The sequence below is a fragment of the Stegostoma tigrinum genome, chromosome 31 (genome assembly GCF_030684315.1).
Source record: "Stegostoma tigrinum isolate sSteTig4 chromosome 31, sSteTig4.hap1, whole genome shotgun sequence".
In the NCBI taxonomy this organism is placed as follows: Eukaryota; Metazoa; Chordata; class Chondrichthyes; order Orectolobiformes; family Stegostomatidae; genus Stegostoma; species Stegostoma tigrinum.
In genome coordinates, this window is record NC_081384.1 from 17947048 (window position 1) to 17970388 (window position 23341).

The following is a 23341-nucleotide window of genomic DNA, read 5'->3' on the forward strand; positions in this document are numbered from 1 at the left end:
GAAGACTGGACAGAGTGGATGTGGGAGGATTTTTCACCTGCTGAAAAAATCTCAGAATCTTTGAATATTTTTAAGGCAGTCATAGTTAGATATTTTATAAGCTAAAGGGTGACTCGTTATCAGGTGTGGGCAGGAATGTAGAGCTGAGGTTAAAATCATGTCTGCACTGATCTTTTTGAATAATAGCACAGGCTCAAAAGGCCACATGAGCCATTCTTGCTCCTAACTTGTACATTATGATGCACAGCTTTAATGCACTGCTCAATCCTGAGCTGGGTTTCAAATTCTACTTTCATTCCAATGCCAACATTATTCTCACTTCAAAGTATCATCATTCTCCTATAATTTCTCACTTTCATGCTACTGAGGCCCTTTGCCACTTATAGGCCAGATATTTCCAATGTTTTCTTTGTCACTCTCCTAAGCATGTACCACCTTCATGTGTTCTAAACCATTAGCTATTTTGCCACTCCAGTAATACGACTTACATTGATTGGATCTCCTCTGTGGTATGTCCCACATCCTAAAAATCCATTATTCTTCCAGCCTGTGACCTGCCATTCCTTCAATTTTAGTCTATCGTGCATCCTTATCATTCTTTCCTCTGCCATCTTGTGTCTTTCTTTATAGAAATTTTTTTATCTAAGCCAACGTATTTTGCTACGTTTTCGCCCAATCTTTGAAATGGCTGCAAAACCTTTCTCTTTAGCCACATTTTCAGCCATCTCCCATGAATCTTCATCAATTTTAACTTAAGTCTCACCAACCACATTAGCCACCCCACTGCAATCTCTGAATTACCTTATGGTGTTTTAAGTAACTGTTGCTTTATAAATATGAGTAGCTATCTCTATTGTGATACCACTTTTCATCAATTTTACAGACTTTTGGGGAGTCTGAAATCAAATTTATTGATGCAGATATGTTTTAGAATTTATGCAAATAGATTTTTCATTGTATCAACAGTATTTAACATTCTGACTGCACAAAAATGTAATGCCAGACGTCTCAAGTGTCACAGAAATTTATCCCTTTGCTCCTTTCCAATTTCAGTTTAGCTAATCCCAACAGTATACCAATTTTAACACATGACCACCAAAATGTTAAACATATTTCTAAACAATTTCAGTGTGAATACTATAGTTGTGTTCTTAGCTGTTAACTTACTTATAATCTAGACTATCGTTTTTATGTAGAACTGAGGAAGTGCTGTATTGTCAGAGAGATATTCCACTTTTGCAGATTGATATTAAATTCCTTGCTCATAGCTTCAAAGAAATGCAAGAATATTTCATTTTCCTGGCCTAGCCAACATCTTTCCCTCAACAATTAAAACATTAACTGATAAATTATCCAATTGTTTTTAGTGAGACTTAACATAAATGTCATGACTTACATATTACCCAGTCAACAGTGATCTGCATGCATCAGCTGCACACCTTTAATATGAAAGGATCAGTAAAGTTGATGAAGAATCAAGGATAGTTTGCATTTAGGTTACAAGTTTAATGGAGTAAAATATTTTAAGGCACCCCACAAGGCATTATAAAGACTGTGGCATGAAGAGATAAAGACATCCTACAAGGAGTACATTAAAAAGGCAGAAGCATTATAAAGAGGTAAAAGTGTCATAAAGAGCCAGGAGCATCTTACAGACCAAGCAACATTTTAGAGAAGTAGCAGCATCTTCAAAGAGTGGCACTTGTACTTTGCACTGGGGCACAGTTCACATTCTTTAGGTGAACAGAGCTGAATCATTTCCTGGTAACCTAGTGAACATGAATTCAATCACTAAACTATCATCTGTCTTGTAATTTTGGTGATGGCTATTTGGTTTTGGCCAAAAACTGCTTGAAGGTGGGCTGCATGGAAAACAGAACTGGGAACATTCAGCCAAGGATGGTGCGCAGGCCAATAGGTAGGCTATCCGCCTGCCAGAAGAAGCGCGGCACTGCGCATGCGCGCAGGGCTCAGTCGCGTCGGAATTGTCCCCGTGCGAGAGCCCGTATTACCCAGCGTGCAGCGGGGAACTAAGATGGCGGGGCTGAGCGGCCGAACGATGTTGACAAACTAGAGACGGGATCGGGCCTTGGATTAGCGGAGCCCGGCGATGCGAGGTAAGTGGCGGAAAGGGCGGCTGGGGAGAATCGGGGCGGAGCGGGTAAAAGTCGGGGGAGCCCTGAGCCAAGTGTCTCTGTGTGCAGCATTAGCGAGCGGCTGCGGCCGAGGGCATGGAGCCCGAGAGGCGTCTCGCAGCGAGAGCGGGACAAAAGCGGCGCAAAGCCGGACACCGAGCCTCTTTCCCTGCCTCCCCTCCAGAACTGCCCCCGGTTCCTTATCCTTTCCTCAAGCCAGTCCCGGGCAGTGGGCTTTCAAAAGAACTTGGTCAGATAGAATTAATCAAAGCAATGCAGCGCAGCGCACCCCACAGTCTGCCGGCTTTGGAGACAAAGCCAAGGACGCCCTCCCTCCTTCACTCCAATTGGCTTAACTTAAGTGAGGCGAATATCTTAGAAGTTCTGGCCCGTTGGAAGGCGGGTTGGGTGGGTGCTGTGGCACTCTGATTGTGTGTGTGCGCTTGTTTCACGATTTTCAGGCACTATTTTCTAACTGATGCCTGCAGCAAAATATGTAATTCCACGGGAGTCATCCAATCTAGGGTGTTTAAAATTAAAATCTTCACCCAGGTTACGAATACTTGGAAATAAGCAGTTTTCCCAGTCTCTAGGCCGGCCTGGTGGCTAAACTGGAGTGATGCACGAGTATACTTCATTTGTTAGCCAGCAGGTATTTTATGGGAATGGGAGGTTCGTTTTATTTAGAAATATTTTCTTTTTTACGTAAGAATTATTAACATCGGGAACATTGATTTTTGGCTCCCATGTGGATGTTGAAACTCACTAGCCCCAATGTTGACAATCTCAGCACTTTTCCCCAGCAGCCCCATAGGAAACAACGTGAATCAGACTGAGTGCCAGTAGTACAGTGGTTTTGAACTGTTGCTCAATTGAAGTTATACCTTGCATTTACCATAAAATTATTTGCGCTCACAGGCATGCTCCCTGTTGACCATGTCATTGAAATTCTCTTAATAAAAGCGTGTGCCAGTCTATGCTGTTCAACAACTAATTTTAAGCTGGCATACGTTTCTCTTGAGATTAGCATTTTTACCCTTAAAATGGATTGACGAAGGGTGCTGTTTCTCAATTTACAAAGCACTGTATCCTGGTCTTTCCTTTAAGCCAATTTTTGATGTGGATTTTTGTTTTCTTTCCAAAGTAAACAGTATAGTTCTGAATCTGCAGAGTTTAGATCTTAACTACGTAAACTGGGTTATTGTATTTCCCGCCTTTGTACCTTTTTGAAATTTGTATATCAGTTGTGTTTAGTTAAAAACAGCATAGTGTTGTGTCAGACCAGTTTTGAAGTAGATGTCTGATATGTGGAATGCTAAATGTTCCGAGAGTCCTTTTTCTAAAATGAACCTGCATGGTTATGCTTGTGATACTAAATTGTCACAACACAACAGCATGTGTACATTCAGTAAGTTGGAGGTCTGCCAAATTCCTGAAAACCGAAGTTGGGATTTTGTAATCTCGTGCAGTAGTGTGGTTTTCAAGTTTTGGACTGCTGCAGACTGGCCATTGAGTCATTTAAAGTGCCAAATGGTGTATATGACAGTGCCTATCCAGGGACTCCCTGTAATTGATCCAAGTGAGGTTGTTGACTTGCTCGCCGAGCTGGCCTGTTTTCATTCAGATGTTTCATCACCATGCCAGATAACATCATCAGTGAGGCCTCTGATGAAGCGACATTGTTCTACTCTGCCTGGAATTTATACTGTCTGGTCCGTTATGGTGAGCGGTGTCATTTCTGGTTTTCATATGTATGGATTTGTATTTGGGGTCCAATTCTCTGTGTTTGTTGATTACATTACGTGTTGAGAACGGTGCCTCTAGGAATTCCTGTGCGTGTCTATGTTTGTCTTTGGCTACTATAGTTATCTTGTCCCAGTTAAAATGATGGTCTTCATTGTCCAAGTGTACTGATATTAAGGAAAGTTCGTCGTGTCATTTTGCTGCTAGCTGATGTTCACGTATTCTGATGGCTAATTTCCTTCCCATCTGTCGAATGTAATGTTTGTGGCAGTCGTTGCATGGTATTTTATAAACCATGTTGGTTCTGCATGTTGTGTGAATGGAGTCTTTAAGCCGTGAGTGTTTGTCATAGAGTGATTGTGGACCTACTAAACAGACGAGGTCACAGTATGCACTAACACACAGGCCACACTGCCCTACATCAAGAACATATCAGAACTGACAACAAGACTCCTAAGACCACAAGGAATCATGACAACATGCAAGCCCACAGCCATTCTATGACAAACACTCTCAATAGTTAAAGACCCTAGATTTGCAACTGAATCCTCACCTTGGTGCCCAAATATGGGCTTTACTAAAATGATACGTTAGGTGTCAATAAAGTGAGGAGGTAAGAAAAAGATTGGCATCCAACCAAGTGATATTGTTAAAGGTGATAGATTTTTGATTGCTTACCCAACCCTCTCCCCAACTGAAGCTAATGTTTTGTGATCCGGGGGTTGCACGCGGGATGTAAAGACCACAACTTCTGTCCCCTTTATGTGTGAACGTAGAAGAAAGGGTACTGCTTTGAAGCAATGAGGTGGTGCAAAATGATGGCAATGTTTCAAAAAAATCATGTTTACAGAACGCATTGTGAGTTGTATACATTGTTGCATTTTCCTGAGGCAGTGAAAGCAGACACCAGAGTGGATGGCTTCTGAGCTAAGGGAAAACTACTTGACAACAATGTTTTGATTGACTCCTGACCAGGTGACTGGTTTGTGTGGGTGCAGTGCAGCCAAAGAACCACCTAGCCTGCGAAGAGAAAGCACCAAAAAATCTCTCTCTCTCTCTCTCTTATGTGCAGGTACTGGAAAGACTCCAGCAACAACTGACTGTCCTTCACTCACCCTTTTTTGTCTGCAAGTCCCCTGTTGAAACAGGAACTAAGTGCCTTTATTGACAGCAAAAGTCAAACTCTCAACTAGAGAATGAAAGAGCATCAGTGTACAAACAATCTCATCTTATTGGCAAAGAATTGCAAAGAAGAGAAAGGAAAATAATTCACTGAATCCTGTGGTCCTGACAAGGGCTATTGAACTGAGTAGCCCTGACATTTTCCTTCTCTCTCTTCCTCTCTTAATATATGCAACCAGTATGTCGTCTGTTTGTGATGGGGGAATTTAAGGGATAGAGTTTAAGTAGTAGAGTTATAAGTTAGCAATTCTTATTTCCTTTTTACTGTTAGTTAAAGGCCATTAGTTCCAAAGAAAGTTATTTTCTTGTTATAGTAAAGAAACCTGGTGAGTGTTTTAACCTCAGTATATCAGTCAGGTAAAACAGGGATTTTGGATAGTTTGAATAAATCTTTTCACATTTGTGTCAACTCCAGGAATAGAGCAGCTTGATTTCTAACAGACTGACTCAGTGAGTCATGACAGGTAAATAGAAAAAGAGTCAGCATTTGGCCCTTCAAGCGTGCTTCACTATTCAATAAGTTCGTGGCTGAGAAATTTGAGGGTGCATACATGAGGATCAATGGTCGGCACAACATTGTGGGCTGAAGGGCCTGTTCTGTGCTGTATTGTTCTATGTTCTATGATCCATTTGAGTTTGGAATTCCATGTTTCCATGCACTCTGAACAACCTTTGATTCCCTTGCCTAACAGAAATCTGTCTTCCTCTACCTTAAAAATATTCAGTGACCCCCACCTCCTTCATTACTTGAGGTAGTGCTTTTCAAAGTCTCACATCCTTTGGGAGAAAGAGATTTTCCTCATCTCTGTCCTAAAGTTAAGAATCCCCCTTTTTAAAGGAAGGAATATTTAGATGAATCACAGTTGTATTTAATAGTTCACGAATCAGATTAGAGAAGTTTGATCTAAGTAAAAACCTTATCAGTGTGTATGCACTTGTATCTATGTTGTAATGTTCTAATTTACATGAACTCACAGACAAATACGTTTATATATATTATGAATGGTGTCATGTGTGAATCAGTTATGAATATTAAAAAAACCTGGATCTTGCAGTCATGAACAAACAAATTATGCAAGCCATTCATTAGACTTCTGCTTGTCTACAGATCTTCAGTGGAATTTTGCCATGATCTAGAATTCAAAAATGTGCAACATCCCCTGGATATGATTTGCAGTTGTGGCACCAGGGCAAGCAACTATGTATCTCCTTATTCAAATTTTCTGAGTCATGTAAAACATAGAACAGGTCATTTGGCATTTTGAGCCGAATCCACCATGCAATAAGATCATGATTGATGAAGTCGAGGCCTGAACTTCACTATTCTCTCTACCCCTCCAATATTCCTCTTCCCCTGTTAGTTGAAAATCTGCCCAACTTGACTTTGAATACCTTCAATAATCTAGCCATTACAATTCATTGGAAGGGAGAATGCCAAACAGTGTTGATGTATAAGGAAAAAGAATCCACTTATCTCATTCTTAATAGAAAACCCTTTGATATTAAACTGTGTTGTCTTGTTCTGGATTCCCCATGAGAAGAAACATCCTATCAGCATCTATTCTATTAAGCACCTGTCTAGATTCTTGTGTTTCTAAAGGAACACCTCTCATTCTTCTAATTTCCAGTGTTTGTAGGCCCAACCTGCTCAACTTTGCCTCACATTGAAAAGCTCACAACTCAGAAATTAGTCTAGTGAATCTTCTCTGAACCAATTTCAATGTATGTGCATTCCTTTATAAAAGCACCACAATTATATTCAATATTCTATATGGAGTCTAAAAACGTAGTGTATAAAATTTAACTTCAAAGCATGTGTAGAAAGTCAAATGAAGAAAAGGATTACAAAATAGAAGATGAATTAAATATGACAAAAAATAGTTTTAAAACCTTTTACAATACTCAATTTCTGAAAGAATGGAACTTTCACCCTTTAAAAGTAATTTTAAATATGTGAGAGGTGGTTTGGCAGTAGCCATCATGCCATATACTTTATTTGAATGAATAATCCTGAGCTTTTCCTGTCATTGTACGTAAATGAATATCGCTCTGTTCCAAGCATTCCAATGCTGAGTTTCTCAGAGATACCGTTATAGAAAAAAACCTCCAGTGGTGGGGGCCATCTCACATAGCAACTTCCTGATTTCTACATTTAACTGCACTTGTTGTGAGAAGTTGCTGCCCATTTTACTCTGAATTGAGAACAGTAGGTGGTTTCCCTGTTATTTTTATTACAATATCTGGACCATTAGATATTATTAAAATAACTATCGATAATACCTTTCTCCATACTGAGATTCAGATAGTCTTACCAAAGTACCAGCTCAATTTTCATTTTTATGCACCACTGAAAAGAAATTGCTTAATTTTGAAATTTGTGCCAGAGAATTTCATTAAGTCGTATCAGCTCCTCTTAAATGAAGATTTGAAGTGCACATCTTTGATATTGCATGAATGCTGATTTTTGTTTTAAAAGGCATATCCACCATAAGCTGGAATTTTCAAATGATGAATTCCTGGCTGTACTTAATATTGCTGGGAATATTAGCATCTAGAGTCAATCGCCTAACGATAGTCAGTAAAACTATATTGTTACCAAGTTTAGATTCATGAGCCAAATGACACTTAACTGTTAGTGGAAGAAAGCTTTATAGAACCCATTGAGAACTAGACTGGAAATGCTCACTCATTTCCTGTAGAATCTGTATGACCAGAAGACAGACAATGGATTGGCTTTGGGCTTAGAGTTAAGGGAGCAGTGCCACCAGGTTTCTGTATTTTTTTTCTTTAAATTATATTAAGATGTCCATTTTGTTTGGCAGTTTCTCCTCTCTCAAAGGCTTCATGAAACTGCAGGCTTTTGTTTCAAAATTCCTGCATCTGCAGCATTTTGCTTTCATCTACAGGCGTTGCTTTAGCACTGGAACAGTGGGCCCACCATCTTTGTCGTCCCTATCCTGGTGGTTTTAAAAGACACTTGTTCAACTGATTGTTGGCTATTGTAGTGGTTGAAACTGGAACCTTCCTGGTTTTCACAACTTGGTTTCACATTGGATAAGCTATGAGCCACAACGTCTGTGTCTGAATCTAGTATCTACTGTCAAAGTATGAGCTCTACTGAAATAATATGTTGGGCATGGACGAAGTGAGGGGGTAAAAAATGTTGGCTTCCAACTGAGTAATATTGGTAAAGTTCTCAAAGGTATTTATAACTGCCAACCCCACCCCTCATTCAGGTAAGGCTACTGCAGTCTAATCCAGGAGGTTACTTGAGGCGGGAAGAAATAATAATAACCAATATCATAAAGAAACCGAGCTTCCTTTGTGGAAATTCATACCATTGACATGACCATGATCACTTAAACCTAATGGTGGTAACTGGATGTGGTAGGTAGTTGACACTTTTTGGTTTGTTCTTGTAATAGCTATCACTAGTTTGAATTGCATGTTAGCTCCTAACACATTTGGCCATGCTGAGTGTTTTGTGCTTGCCTTTGCATATTAATGTAATCGGTGTTCTATATCTACTGCTTCACCGTTGAAGAGAACCACTGATAAAGAACGAATCCATTTGTGTTATCCAGCTGAAAGTGGAGACAACAGTGCTTTCTTAAGCAGAATGTTAATCTTCTGAACATACCTGCTTCTCATAACCAAACAAGTAACTTGGGGAATGGCAAAGGCAGGTTGTCCTGTGCTGAAATTAAATGAAGTATTTTGCTCTGTTTTTGAAACAAAAAAAAATTCTGTTTTGCCTCATTTCAATAATACCTAGGTAAATGTGTAATTATTTTTGATTCAGTACTTTGTTGTGGACGTGTTGTTTCCAGGCAAAAGATTACTTTTTCTGTTATGTGACTGAGTAATTAGTCTGTTGTGAGTACGGTTCCAAAAAACTAGCTGTCAAAGTTGAGCCCTACCAGCTTTTTTTTTGTAAAACTCAGAAAAACAATGGATAAGAATCTGTTACTAGGCAGCAACAAAACTGGGTGATTATGATGTCATAAGTATCGAGAGCAAAGTTTTTGAGTGGCTTATAAGCGGAACTTGATCTACAACTATACCTCCTGACCTAGGTTGTGTCTTTGTAATTTTCTTTTACAGGTAAAAGATTCCAGTATCCAATTACTAACTTCAACAAAAACAGACGTCCTCCTACACCCATCAAGTAGAAGTACAAACACATATATATTAGATTCAGTATAAGTGTTACAATTTATGTTGTGACCTGTAAACCATAGTTCAATTTTATTTATCTACTCCTTTCATGATATAATGTGTAATTTTGTGTATATTGCCATTATATTTTCCTCTTCTCTATTTTAGGAGTGTGCTGCCGATCTGGCTTTGAATAATTTTGGATTTTCCATCATGAGCATTGTTCACGACAAGCTAGCGAACGAATTCCTCAGGAACAGTGGGATGGAACCAAGCTTCTCTTCTGGTATGATTATGTTCAGTCACCTCCCACCAATCACAAATTTTTCCAGCCTTGCTGCTCATTCTGTCGCACCAGCTGTACCTCAGGATTTGATCCTTAAAAAGGATCCCGATGCTCCAGCAGAAAAATATTCTTCAGACTATATGCAACCCACCTCTGATGTTAAAGAGAAAAAGTTCTCGGCACATGATGGATTTGTATTTTTTAAGAATAAACTTCTCGAAGAGGAGGAAATGGGCAGGGGGCAGAGCATCTTGACCCACAGTCTGAATCACACCAGTGTAGTAAGTATTGCATTAACATTCTGTCTCTAAAGCTGCTCAATAGTAAATGTATTTCTTGCCCTATACATAATGAACAAAATTCTGTCGTTTACCAGATTACGCCAGCAGCAAACTTGATTTTTATTGCTGCAATGAAATCTTTGGAGCAGATCACTTGACTCTGTTCTCAAAGTCACCTTGGAGTTTGAGAGATCATTCTTCATGTTTAACCTTAACAGACAAATGTTGTACTCTTTTTCCATGTGCGGGAGATTTTTTAGCTAACCCTAATCTTACACTCTTCTATTGTCATCTTGTGCTTTCCCATAGCAAACCATACAGTGTCGATGAAAGTTGGCACATTTACTTTCTGCCTGTTCTGTATACGTTGAAACTAGTTGTAAAGCCATCGATTACCAGATCAATGAGCTCAGCACAGACATGCAGTCAAATCTATCCTTGGTTCAATATTATGCTACATTAATGAATTGCTGGGAGGTCCATCATTTATTAATTTATTCTAACACTTTGTTCTCTTTCTCCACATACACCACCTAGAATCATATAGAACTGGAGATGCCCTTCTGCCTGTCGAGTCTTCACCACCACAGGTACACTAATAGTCCCACGTTGCTGCTCAAGGCCCTTAGCCTTGAATGTTGCATACTTCAGGTATTCATCCAAGTACATTTTAAAGGTTGCGAGGTTACCTGCCTCAACTATCCTTCTAGGCAGTGTATTCCAGACTGCATATCTGACTGGGTGAAAAAGATTTTCCTCATATCCCTTCTGCACCTTCTGCCTTTGACTTAAAGTTGTGCCCACTTTGGGAAAAGTTCTTCAAAATTGCTTATTACAGTCAAAACTGAAAGGTAGAAAATTTATTTTCCATTTTGATATCTCAATGTCAACATCACAGATTCCCAAGTCATATTGTTGGATGCTTTGATTCAACAATATTGCATAGCCTCAATCTTTGAAGGACTGTCTTTACCAGATCAGGATGAATATTGATAATTCTCACGTGGAATGAAGGATGAGTAGTCTCGCTCAAGGCAGGAGGAACTTTTCAGTTTTTGTTCTGAGTGGTCAATCTCACTAATTTTGTACCGTCCACATTTATTAAGTCCAATAACTTCATGGGTATGGTATTCAACTAATAATGAAGAGGTGGTGATTTAAATCCCAGCGTAGTTAGTTCTGAAATCCTGGTGCTTTTGAGGGAGGGCATGAATTGCAAACAACTCAAATTTAGAACTGTGCTTTCTGTTGGAATCTATTATAGGCCTGTCTTTCTTTCTTCTCATTTACCATAGGAAATGCAGGATACGGGGTGGGTCAGTGTGGACTTGATGGGCTGAATGGCCTGTTTCCACACTAGTGATTCTATGATTCTGTGTACTTTTAAATGTGGCGAGTATACATTATTTTCCATCCCTAGTTTCCCTGAGGGCTAGAAGTTCACCATGTAATGTGGGCTGGACTTGGGTTAGTCAGGCTGGGTACTAGTTACTCTTAATGCTCTAAGAAGCTATTTTGCCAGTCACCCACATCCTATATACAAATGCATAGGAAGAAAGTTTACTATAGAACTGTATATCATTATTCAATATGTTCCAGTAGAGATTATATTGTGAGAATGTAATGTATTGGTAGACAATGACCTTTGGTGTCTGTATGCTCACAAATGGCATGTTTTATGGTCCTTTCCATAAGAAAGTGTGCATAACTTGGGTGTTAAAGATTACAGAAAGGCTAGCTAGTTTACTGGGAAGAAGGTGAAAGATATTAACACCTGTAAACAATGGACAAAGCGTACAGACAGTGGATGGAATATTAGTCTTTGAAGTCTCAGGAATGTCTTAGGACTGTCAAGTTTTATTAATGCTTATGGGTAAATTGTCTATAGTTTCACAATAGACTGAAGTTGAGAGTCAAAAGGATAGTTAATTAGAATTTCTCCCTGGGTATCAGGTCTGTCTGATTTCATTTGTCATGGAGATGGGCTTCGAAAGGGGAAAATAGGCAGCTACTGAAGGATTAGCTTAGAGGGTGAGTTTGTAAAAATGCCATTGAACCTCAAACTGAGAGTCTACCGGAAGTCTGAGAGAGATCTGCAAGATAGAGGCAGCAAGAGTATGGGTGGGTGTTTATGCTGTAATTGAAAAGATCAAGTCTGTGAGTATGTAAATAAGACAGGAAGATTCACCTAGGTTTGAGTAGGAGAAGGAATCTCCAGAGTACTCCTTGCCATAAAAACCATTTTGTAGGTGGGAGGTTATCCATCTGCATAACGTAGAGAACGGAAGCAAGCCTTTGGACTGACCATGGGACAATATAGTGGCTAGTGAAGCAACAGAGTAAAGTAGATTGGACATTTTCAGTTGCATTAAAGTAGTAACAAGGAAACTTTACTCCAGGTTAGACTTTAAGTTTCCTGTTAAATAGAGTTTATTTGATGTTGCTTTTAATTTGTTTGACATACTGAGAATCTGAAAACTTAACCCTGTCATGTAATCCCTTTAAATTAGTTACTGGGAATTGTAATTTTTCAGAATAAGTTGATAGTCTCTACAGAGATCAGAACAGGTTTCATAGATCCATGCAGTGAGGAAATAAACCATTCACCTCATTGTAGCAACTGGTTAAAATAGCTATTCAGTTAAAGCTATTTCTTTCCTTTCATCCACGTAGACTGTAAATATTTCATTTTCAATTATATGGCTAATCTTTGAAAATTACAATTCCATGTGCTTCTGCCATTCTCTGCATTCTCAATCGTTGTAACTCATTGCATAAAACGTATGTGTTTCCCCATATGTCTGATTCTCATGTTTCTGTAAAGGCATGCCCTAATGCTCTAAAGTCCTTCTAAACAGTGGCTTTTGAACAATATACTGTTAGCGCTCAGGAGAGTTCTTCAATGTTAAATAGTTATTTTAATCAACCTTCACAGACATGCTGTGACACACCTCTGGGCCAGGTAGGACTTGAGCTTGGAACTTCTGGCCTAGAAGTAGGGACATTACCATTGTGCCATGGGAACCTCTTACATGTCACGTGTTCCAACTAGAACTGAAGTGCTTTCAAATATATGCCTGGTAATTCAGGGCTCACAATATTAGATCACCGGTCTACACTTGCTAATTGCAGGTGCCTTGATTAATTCATGCTGGACCTTAACTGATAATCTCCAGTTCAAAGTGGATACATTTTATGATAGACCAATTAGGTACATTAGCTGTACTCCTATAGTTGTGATTTATTTTTGTGTCCTCAATAGAATTTCTTAGAAGAATGTTTTTGCACATAGCATCTTCAAGACCTTCAGATGGCTCAAAATGATCCACAGTTAAGAGTGTGGTCACTGTTGTAATGAAAGGAAACAGGTAGCTTGTGTATAGCAAAATCTCTGCATAGTGCAGTTGAGTAAAGTACCAGATAATCTGTGTTAGTCGTGTTGGTCAAGCTGGTTTATGTTTGATGTTTGTTTCAATCTTCCATGATGATTTGAATCAGTCTACTTTACCTTCCCTAATCAGTCAGAAACCTTGTATTGTTGTCTTCATTCTTTGAATCAACCATGCACCCAACATTGCAGGTGCTGAACAGTTTTCATGTACATGCCCAGTGCATCATGCTTCCAGAATCTATTCAGCTGTTCTGTTCTGTGAACAGTGGATGGTGTGCATCTGTCGAGGAATAAAGAAAACCTATTAATAAGTTTATTTTTCTGTTAGACGACCTTTGAAGCAAAAAAGAAGAAAGAACCAAGCTAGAGAAAGTAGGAACTGAAGATGCTGGAGAATCTGAAATAACAAGGTGTCCTGCTCCTCTGATGCTGCTTGGCGGGCTGTGTTCATCCAGCTCTACACCTTATTATCAAAGAACCGAGTTTTTTTTTGCTATAGCAGTTTCAGCTAACATGAAAACAAGGTGTTAAGAGATGGGGAAAATAATATTGAAGCTACTACGTTGCTAACCTTTTTGGAGAATTCTAAAATTAATTTGAAAGTACAACTTATTTTTGTTCCAAATGTAACAACTTTTGCTAAGTTTTGTTTGATTGTTGGAGATGTGGTGCTTCCGTAGACTAGTTACACAGTTCGATTCACCTATCTTCTTGCGGTGACCATTGCTAGAAGATGTGTCCTATTTGTTAAATTTTACTTGCTTACTCTTCCCATTGTGCCTCTGAGGTCTTTGTTAATATCAACTGGCAACTCATCAGTGCGTCCTATAAATGAATTTTTAATGCGTGAGCCGAGAAAATATACAAAGGTATCACAACCGAAAAAAATTGTGGAACGAGAGCAGTGTGGGTCATGCAGCTGCTCCTGAGTTGCAGACTTTTCTTGTGGATTTTTCATGGTTGTTATACAGCAAAAGAAGAACATTTTTATTTTACATCATTTCTTTGGAACTTTTACAATCCAAAAAAAATGCAACAAAAACACGAAGGAGGAAAGATTTCTTTCTCATTAGGGAGTTTGTGGGAGGGGCCTCTGTGTGTATGTCAAGTTTTTTTTTCTGTTTGAAACTTTCATAGTTCAAAAATAAACATGACAAAAGAATTCTCAAAAATGTGTGAAGTAGGAGAGATTGTTTTACATACGGATCCTCTGGGAGAGGTCTTTCCACGTGTTTGTTCGGCTCTGGAGAGCAACTTTTTTTTGTTTATCCAGAGATTTGAAAGATGACTGATAGAGGCTTCTTTTTTGGGTTGATGAGAGTTTCAGCTAAGTGCTTGATTTTATTTTTAAGATTTTAATGTTTTTAATCTTTTGCACACTTAAGTTTAAAATCTGTGTACATGAAAGGGTAATTTTCTACAAGTATATAAATACACCCACACATGTCTAAGGTGCTTTTAAGAGCTTTTTAGGTTATTATCACTGAGATACAGCGTATGATGGTTAATAGATTTAGAGAGGTAGTTATATAGCAGGATCCGTCAGATAGTTTGGTGACTATCAGGAAAGGTGAGAAGCTAGTTCAGAAGTCTTCTGTAGCTATTTGTCTCTCAAACATATTCCATTTTGGATACTATTGAAGGGGATAGTATCTCAGAGGAAGATAGAAGTGGACACTAAGAATGAATTTCATGTTAAGTGGGGTTTGTCAGTAATTAAAAGAACATTGTGATAGGGGCCTATCCTGTCAGGGACACGGACAGGAGATTTTTGTTGTTCTAAACTTGAATAGTCTGTTGCCTCCTTAGTGCAGATGTTAAGGATGTCTCAAAATGGTTGAAATATATTGTTAAAGGGAGAGTGAAAGGCTGGGAGTTGTTGTACACATTGGTAGCAACAACATGGTTAGTGAAGGGGTCAAGGCTTTGCAAAGTGAATATGACACATTGGGTCAAACCTCAAAGTTAATCTCTGGTTTACTGCCAGTGACACATTCTAATGAGAGCAGGGTTGAAAAGATAGGGCATATAAATCAGTTGCAGAAGAGATGGTTCAGTGCGTAAGGAATCAGATTTTTGGATCATTAGGATCTCTTCTGGGGCAGAAAAGACCTGTTCAAAAGGGATGGATTTTGACTGAATTGGAAAAGGACCAATATCCTGGCATGAAGATTTGGTAGTTGAATTTGTGGGCGTTTCCTAAGTGGCAGTACAAACGGAAAAACAGATGAGGAGGATTCTGAATCAGAGAAGAGCTATTTAATTCGAAAAGGCAGTCAAGAATAAATCAGAATGAGAACTCTGAAGAATTAAATTGCAGTTATTTCAGTACAAGGGTCTTACACACAACTCAGCATGAATGGGAATTGGGGTCTGGGACATCATAGCTATTACAGAAAGTTGGCTGAGGGAATCGCTGCACAATATTCATGGTTTTAGATGCTATAGGAAGAATAGGGAGGGAAGCAAGAGAGGAGGGGGAATAGCATTTTGATTAAGGAAAGCTTTCTACGGGTAATTAGAATATTTCTGAGGGGTTGTCCAGTGATACTTTATCGGTAGAAATTAGAAATAAGAAGGGGATGATCACCTTGTTGGGATTGTACCAAAGGTCCTCCCAATAGTCAGAAGAAAATTGAGGAGCAAATATTAAGAATAATAGGGTTGTAATGGTAGGGGAGTTTAATTTTCAAAACATTGACTTGGGCTACCATAGTATTTTAAGACTTGGATGGTGAAGAATTTGGTAAACGTGTTCAAGAAAAATTTCTTTATCATTATGTAGGTGTCCTACTAGAGAAGATCATGTTTTGCTCCTTCTCTTGGGAAATAAGACAGGGCAAGTGACTGAAGTTTTAATAGGGCAATACTTTGGGGCTAATGATCATAAATCTATTAGTTTTAAAATAGTTATAGAAAAAGATAAGCCTTCCATAAACATTAAAGTTCTTCATTTAAGTAAGGAAAATGTTAATGGTGTGAGACAAGCACTTTCAAAAATTAATTGAAGTAGACTGTTTGCAGGTAAAGGAATGTCTGACAAGTGGAAGGCTTCCAAATTGTGACGGTGAGAGTTCAGTGGCATTATATTCCTGTTAGAGTGAAGGTTAAGGCTAGGAACAGGAAACAATGAATAAATACAGATATTGAGCTTCCAGTCAAGAATAAGAAAGAATCATATACCATATACAGACAACTGGGATCACCTGAATTTCTTGAAGAGCGTAAAGAGCATAGGGCATTCTTAAGATGGAAATAAGAACGGCAGAGAGGGGATATGAGATATAATCTAGAGAGGTTCTACAAGTACATTAAGTGCAAAAGATCAACTAGAGAAAGAATAGGGCCCCTTAAAGATCAACGCTGGAGAACTCGGGGAAATAAATATTGATATTTTGAAAACAATTCACATTACCGAAGAGGAAGTGCTGCAGATTTTGGAAAACAAAGGTGTATAAATCTCTGGGACCTGTGCCAGTGTATCTCAGGACATTGTGGGAAGTTAGGAAAGAAATTGCAGGGCCCCTTTCAGAAATGTTTGTGCAATCAGTAATCACAGGTGAGGTGCCAGAGTACTAGAGGGTGGCTAGTGTTGTGCCTTTATTTAAGAAAGGGTGTAAGGGGAAGACTGGGGCCTATAGTTCCGTGAGTCTGACGTTGGTGGTAGGTAGGTTGTTGGAGGTGATTCTGAAAGATAGGATTCACACTGCATTTGGAGAGGCAGTAACTGATTAATGATAGTCAGCATAGGTTTGTACAAGGGAAATAGTGTCTCACAAGCTTGATTGATTTGTTTGAGGAAATAACCAAAAAGATTGAGGGCAGAGCAGTAGATGTTGTTTGTATGGACTTTAGTAAAGACTTTGACGAGGTTCCGCATGTTAGACTAATTAGTAAAATTAGATCACGTGGGATTAAGGGTGAGCTTGCCAATTTGATACAAAATTTGCTTGACAGTAGGACACTTAGAGTGGCGGTGAAAGGTTGTGTTTCAGACTGGAGGCCTGTGCTCGCCAGTGTTCCACAGGGATTGGTATTGGGCCCACTTTGGTTTGTCATTTATATAAGTGATTTGGATGAGTGTGTAGGAGGCATGCTTAGTAAATTTGCAGATGACACCAAAATTGGTGGCATAGTAGATAGTGAAGGTAGTTTCCCAAGATTACAAGGAGGTCTTAACCGTGGGCTAAGCAGTGGCAGATGGAGTTTAATTTGGTTAAATATGAGGTATTGCATTTTGGTAAAACAAAGAAAGGCAGGACTTATACAATTAATGATAGGGCGCTGGGTACTGTTGTAAAACAGAGACACCTACAGGTTCAGGTACATAATTCTTTGAAATGTGGGTCACAGTAGACAGGTTAAGAAGGCATTTAGACACTTGCCTTCATTGCTCAGCCTTTGAATGTAGGACTGGGATGTGATGATGAGGTTGTACAGAACACTGGTGAGACCTCTTCTGGAGTACTGTGCACAGTTTTGGTGGCCCTGCTTTAAGAAGGATATTAAATTGGAGTGGATTCAGAAAAAAAATTACAGGCTGTTGGTGGGAATAGAGGGTTTGAGTTATGAAAATAGGTTGGATACACTGGGACTTTTTTCACTAAAGCATAGGAGGTTGAGGGATGATCTTATTACGTGAAGGGCATAGATGAGGTAAATAACAAGAGTCTCTTCCCTACGTGGGGGAGTTCAAAACTAGTGGGTATATTTTTAAGGTCAGAGGAGAAAGTTTTAAGAAGGGCTTGAGAGGCAACTGTTTTTACACTGCTTGGGTGTGGAATGAACTGCCAGAGAACGTGGTGGATGCATGTATGGTTACAACATTTAAAAAAATGTTTGGGTAAGTGCATGAGTAGGAAAGGTCTAGAGGGATATGGGCCAAACGCAGGCAGGACTTGTTTAGTGTGGGAACATGGTTGGCGTGGACTAGTTTGACTGAAGAGTCTTTTTCTGTGCTATATGGCTTTATAAACCGGATCCTGGCCAGTTATACAGTTTCCTGCAGTGTTCATTAAATAACAAATAAGAACAGAAGTCTGTGCAGGTTTTTTTCAATGGGAAGTGAAACTAGATCAGATTATGCTTTATTTTAATTTTCTGAATCAGATTCTTGCTGATTAAGAACTATCACAACTTATGCGTGAAGATTTCCACTCGTATTCACAATATTCCTATCTTTCTACACTTCCTGGGCTTGTTCCCTGAAAACTGCTTTGGAAACTTACTGAATATTTATTAGTGTTTGAACTTTTTTGAATCTGTAATTTTGTGGATGGGAACAACAAAACGTCCTAATTCAAAGGAATGGTTCAGCTCACTGAAAGATTTACTTACTAAATATGCTTGTTCTTTGCAGCCTTTCTGTGCTTTGACTTGGGGGCCAGAATGACCTGTTGTACATTATCAAAGTTACAGGGCATATGTATAGTATGTAGTGTTTTTATTTAAATTAGAATTTCCGTCAACTTAACATTTTAAGTGCCTTGTTATTAAGCACAGTCATTCCTGTGAAAATACGTAACAATATGCATTTTATCTTTTATCCAATGTTTGGCCAACATATTTCTCAGAAATATCAATATAACTATTTGTTTCCTGAATATCCTATTTTGCTGCCTAGTAAGCTACAGTATATCGGTTTTATGAAACGCCTACAATGATGATAATACTTAGGCAGCAGTTGATACAGCTTACCACCATAGTTAATCACAGGTAGAATCTGGGTTTACGTCTGATTTTCCCCAGCACTAAAATCTATTGTGTTTACTGAAGAAGGAATTCAAAGGATGTCAGACACCTTTACTCATTCGGGTAAGGTTGATCCTCACTTTAATGCTCACGTCCACCAGTTAACTGGAGTTAATTTGCCATCAATCTGTTTGTGGGTTACATAATCAATCATCTTTCTAAGCAAAGCCAGGTAAATGAAGGAATGGAAGAAACAGTCTTGGAAAGAAAGGGTCTTTGAAACAATATTTGTACCTACTATTTTTCAATGTGATGATATCAGTTGATAACTAACTTGCATGTTTATTGAACTGTTCTAAACTGCCAGTACAACAGTTGTCAAATTATTGAAAACTTCGAGGTGATGGTGTTCTGGAACCCAGGATAAAGCGAAAGGTCCCTTTGGATATTAACATTCTCCGTTCATGAACTCCAAAGAAAGTCATTGGACTCAAATTAATTCTGTTTCTCTCTCCACACATGCAACCAGGCCTGCTGAGTTTCTCCTTCACTATTTTGTGATTTCAGATCTCTGGCATCGCAGTATTTTGCTTTTGTTAACATTTTCTTAATTTGTTTTCTGCCAGTCACAAGTCAGATATGAAAAAGATTACCTCACTGTTCCCAAACAAGGGAATGTTAAGAGGGCTAAAAAGCAGAACTCGCAATCTCAGGATACAAAACCCAAGCGAAAACGAAGTGAAACATCCAAGGTAAGGATTTTGTTTTATACTACTTTGATTATATGAATGTTGGCTTAGAGTGTTGTCTATTTAATGAAAGTACAGTTTTCATCAATATTTTTGAAATTAACTGGGCAGCTATTAAAGTTTGAAAAATTGAGTGCTTGTTGATGGTTATACTAAAAGGTGTCATTAAAATTGCAGCATCAAAATTCAGTGCACTACAATATATACAATAGTATCCAGAATATAACGGACTCTGAACTCGAAAGTAAACCACTTTTAATTTGATTGAGTGGTGAGTTCTGACAAGTTCAAAGGCACCATTTGGAAGATTTGACTCTAACTTCATAATGAAACTGAAATAATAAAAGCACGTTTGGTAATGTTCTTTTAAGTTGAATCCTGGTACCTTGCCAATCTGTTGCTGTCAATCACCACAGTTTTGTTTTTTTATTAGAAAGGTCAGTGTAAGTTATGACACAACGCAATTTTTCTGTTAATGGTCACGATATGTTCAACATTGCATGTTGAAAAAATGAGCTATGAACAAAAACTGGCCAAAAATATAAAGGAGGATAGTAAAAGCTTTTTTAGGTATGTGAAAAGAAAAAAAAATGGTTACGACTAAAATTGGGCCCTTGAAGTCAGAAACTGGTGAATTTATTATGGGGAACAAGGAAATGGCAGATGAGTTGAATAGGTACTTTGCTTGTGTCTTCCCTAGTGAAGGCAGATCCAATCTCCCAGATGCAGTAGTGGCTGAAGGACCGAAGGTAATGGACGAACTGAAGGGTATTTATATTATGCAGGAAATGGTGTTGGATAGACTGTTAGGTCTGAAGGCTGATAAGTCCCCAGGACCTGATGGTCTGCATCCCAGGATACTTAAGGAGGTGGCTCTAGAAATTGTGGACGCGTTGGTAATTATTTTCTAAGGTTCTATAGATTCAGGATCAGTTCCTGCGGATTGGAGAGTGGCAAATGTTGTCCCACTTCTCAAGAAAGAAGGGAGAGAGAAAACAGGAAATTACAGACCAGTTAGCCTGACGTCAGTGGTGGGAAAGATGCTGGAGCCAATTATAAAAGATGAAATTACAACTCATTTGGATAACAGTAACAGAATAGGTCAGAGTCAGCATGGGTTTACGAAGGGGAAATCGTGCTTGACTAATCTTCTGGAATTTTTTGAGGATGTATCTATGAAGATGGATAAGGGAGAGCCAGTGGATGTAGTGTACCTGGACTTTCAGAAAGCCTTTGATAAAGTCCCGCATAGGAGATTGGTGAACAAAATTAGGGCACATGGTATTGGGGGCAAAATACTGAGTTGGATTGAAAATTGGCTGGCTGACAGGAAGCGAAGAGTAGTGATAAACAGGTCCCTTTCGGAATGGCAGGCAGTGACCAGTGGGGTACCACAAGATTCGGTGCTGGGACCGCAGCTGTTTACGATATATATTAATGATATAGACGAAGGCATTAGAAGTAATATTAGCAAATTTGCTGATGACACAAAGTTGGGTGGCAGTGTGAAATGTGAGGAATATGTTATTAGAATATAGGGTGACTTGGACAGGCTAGGTGAGTGGACGGATGCATGGCAGATGCAGTTTAATGTGGATAAATGTATGGTTATACACTTTGGTGGCAAGAACAGGACAGCAGATTACTATCTCAATGGAGTCAAGTTAGGTAAAGGGGAAGCACAACGAGATCTAGGTGTTCCTGTACATCAGTCAATGAAAGCAAGCATGCAGGTACTGCAGGTAGTGAAGAAAGCTAATAGCATGCTGGCCTTCATCACAAGAGGAATTGAGTATAAGAGCAAAGAGGTCTTTCTGCAGCTGTACAGGGCCCTGGTGAGACCGCACCTGGAGTATTGTGTGCAGTTTTGGTCTCCCAATTTGAGGAAGGACATTCTTGCTATTGAGGGAGTGCAGCGTAGGTTCACAAGGTCAATTCCCGGAATGGCAGGACTATCATATGTTGAAAGATTGGAGCGACTGGGCTTGTATACTCTTGAGTTTAGAAGGATGGGAGGGGATCTGATTGAGACGTATAAGATTATTAAGGGATTGGACACTGTGGAGGCAGGAAGCATGTTTCCGCTGATGGGTGAGTCCAGGACCAGAGGACACAGTTTAAAAATCAGGGGTAGGCCATTTAGAACAGAGTTGAGGAAAAACTTCTTCACTCAGAGAGTGGTGGATATATGGAATGCTCTGCCCCAGAAGGCAGTGGAGGCCAACTCTCTGGATGCTTTCAAGAAAGAGATAGACAGAGCTCTTAAAGATAGCGGAATCGAGGGTTATGGGGATAAGGCAGGAACAGGATACTGATTGTGGATGATCAGCCATGATCATAATGAATGGCGGTGCTGGCTCGAAGGGCCGAATGGCCTAATCCAACACCTATTGTCTATAAAATGAAACCTAGGAGGTTATTTCATTAAAGTGAGATAGTGGCAGTGCAGGACCTAAACACACACAAATCAAGTGTTTGACACTGTTTAAAACTTATGGTATTTATTCTGGAAGAATTGCTCTCACTAATAAGATATTCCAGTCTTCACATTTTTAAATTTAATTCACTTTTTCCTGTGTTTAATCTAAGTGGTAAGACAGGTTGAAAGCATCATTTTTTTATTAACAACATGACACAATCAAAACTTTTTTGATAGATTCAAAAAGAAAAGCGTATAATTTATGGGCAACCAAAATGATCTTGAAAAGCTGTGGTAAATCTCCAACCAAGTTAAGCAGAGTAGTGCATGAATGCTATCATATAAGCAATGTAGAATCTTGACCAAAGTATTATATTCTAAAGCCTAAAGTCTGCTAAAGCCCTATGTGTAGTCACACTGAAAAGATGGTGATATGACTGAAATTTAGAAAAAAGCTGATCAATGCTCAACTTGTTCAAGAATCATGCCATCTTTTCAGTACAAAAAAAATTTTTGCAAGTTGCTATGTTTCACATCTCCTAGATGTCCTTTTGCACCTGTTGATTCTTCCGTTTGTGACTTTCTTTACCATTAAGTGTTTCAATGCTATATTCCTTGGACCATCATGTTAAGTCATAGCAAGTTTACATGGCCCAATTCCATTACAAGTATGGACAGAAGAATTGAAAATGACACAGAAATAAAGATAATATAATGCAAAACAGAAAATGTATTACATTTTCAAATGTCACCTGCACTGTCTGCTGCTGAATACCACCGAAAATTTTGGCAGCTTGGATATGATGAATTTTGTGTGCATACATTCTTACAACTTTGCTCATTAATTGTTCTCCGAATTGATAGCATTGCCATTATGCTTTGATGATAAGGTAATTGATTAAAGTAAGATAATTACCATCATCACATCTAATTAGGTTTTTAAATCTGACCACAATATTAAGTAGATAATTTGGTTTAAAATACTAATTCTTGTGCTTTAAGGAAGAATGTTTTTTCTTCATAGTCTTCGACAGGTGGAGACGGTACCAACCTTTCACACGGTCCGAAGGTTCATATATGTGAGCATTGCTGTGCCTCTTTCCGCAGTTCTTACCATCTTCGTCGCCATGTACTAATTCATACTGGTAAGAAATGAAAAGTGTTGATGACAGTGAAAGTAAGCTATGAATTTTCCCAGTATTTTCCATGTAATTCTTAACGCTTTCTGCTGAGGCTTTGCTTCTCTGTTTCTTACTTTTTTTACTGATGAATTTCTTGCTTCAATTCTTGTTTGAAACTATTTAGT

The 23341-nt window shown here is 38.8% G+C and overlaps 1 protein-coding gene across 1 annotated transcript in view; it reads left to right on the forward strand.

The window, feature by feature from the left end:
* The first annotated feature begins 2010 nt into the window (after window positions 1-2010).
* The window catches only part of znf281b (zinc finger protein 281b), a 32466-nt gene continuing 11135 nt past the window's right edge, over window positions 2011-23341 (forward strand). Inside the window, exons 1-4 of the mRNA XM_048560447.2 lie at window positions 2011-2117; window positions 9387-9785; window positions 19494-19619; window positions 23060-23180. Coding sequence (XP_048416404.1) covers window positions 9432-9785; window positions 19494-19619; window positions 23060-23180 — 601 coding nt within the window. The 5' untranslated portion in view covers window positions 2011-2117; window positions 9387-9431. The remainder of the gene's footprint in view (window positions 2118-9386; window positions 9786-19493; window positions 19620-23059; window positions 23181-23341) is intronic.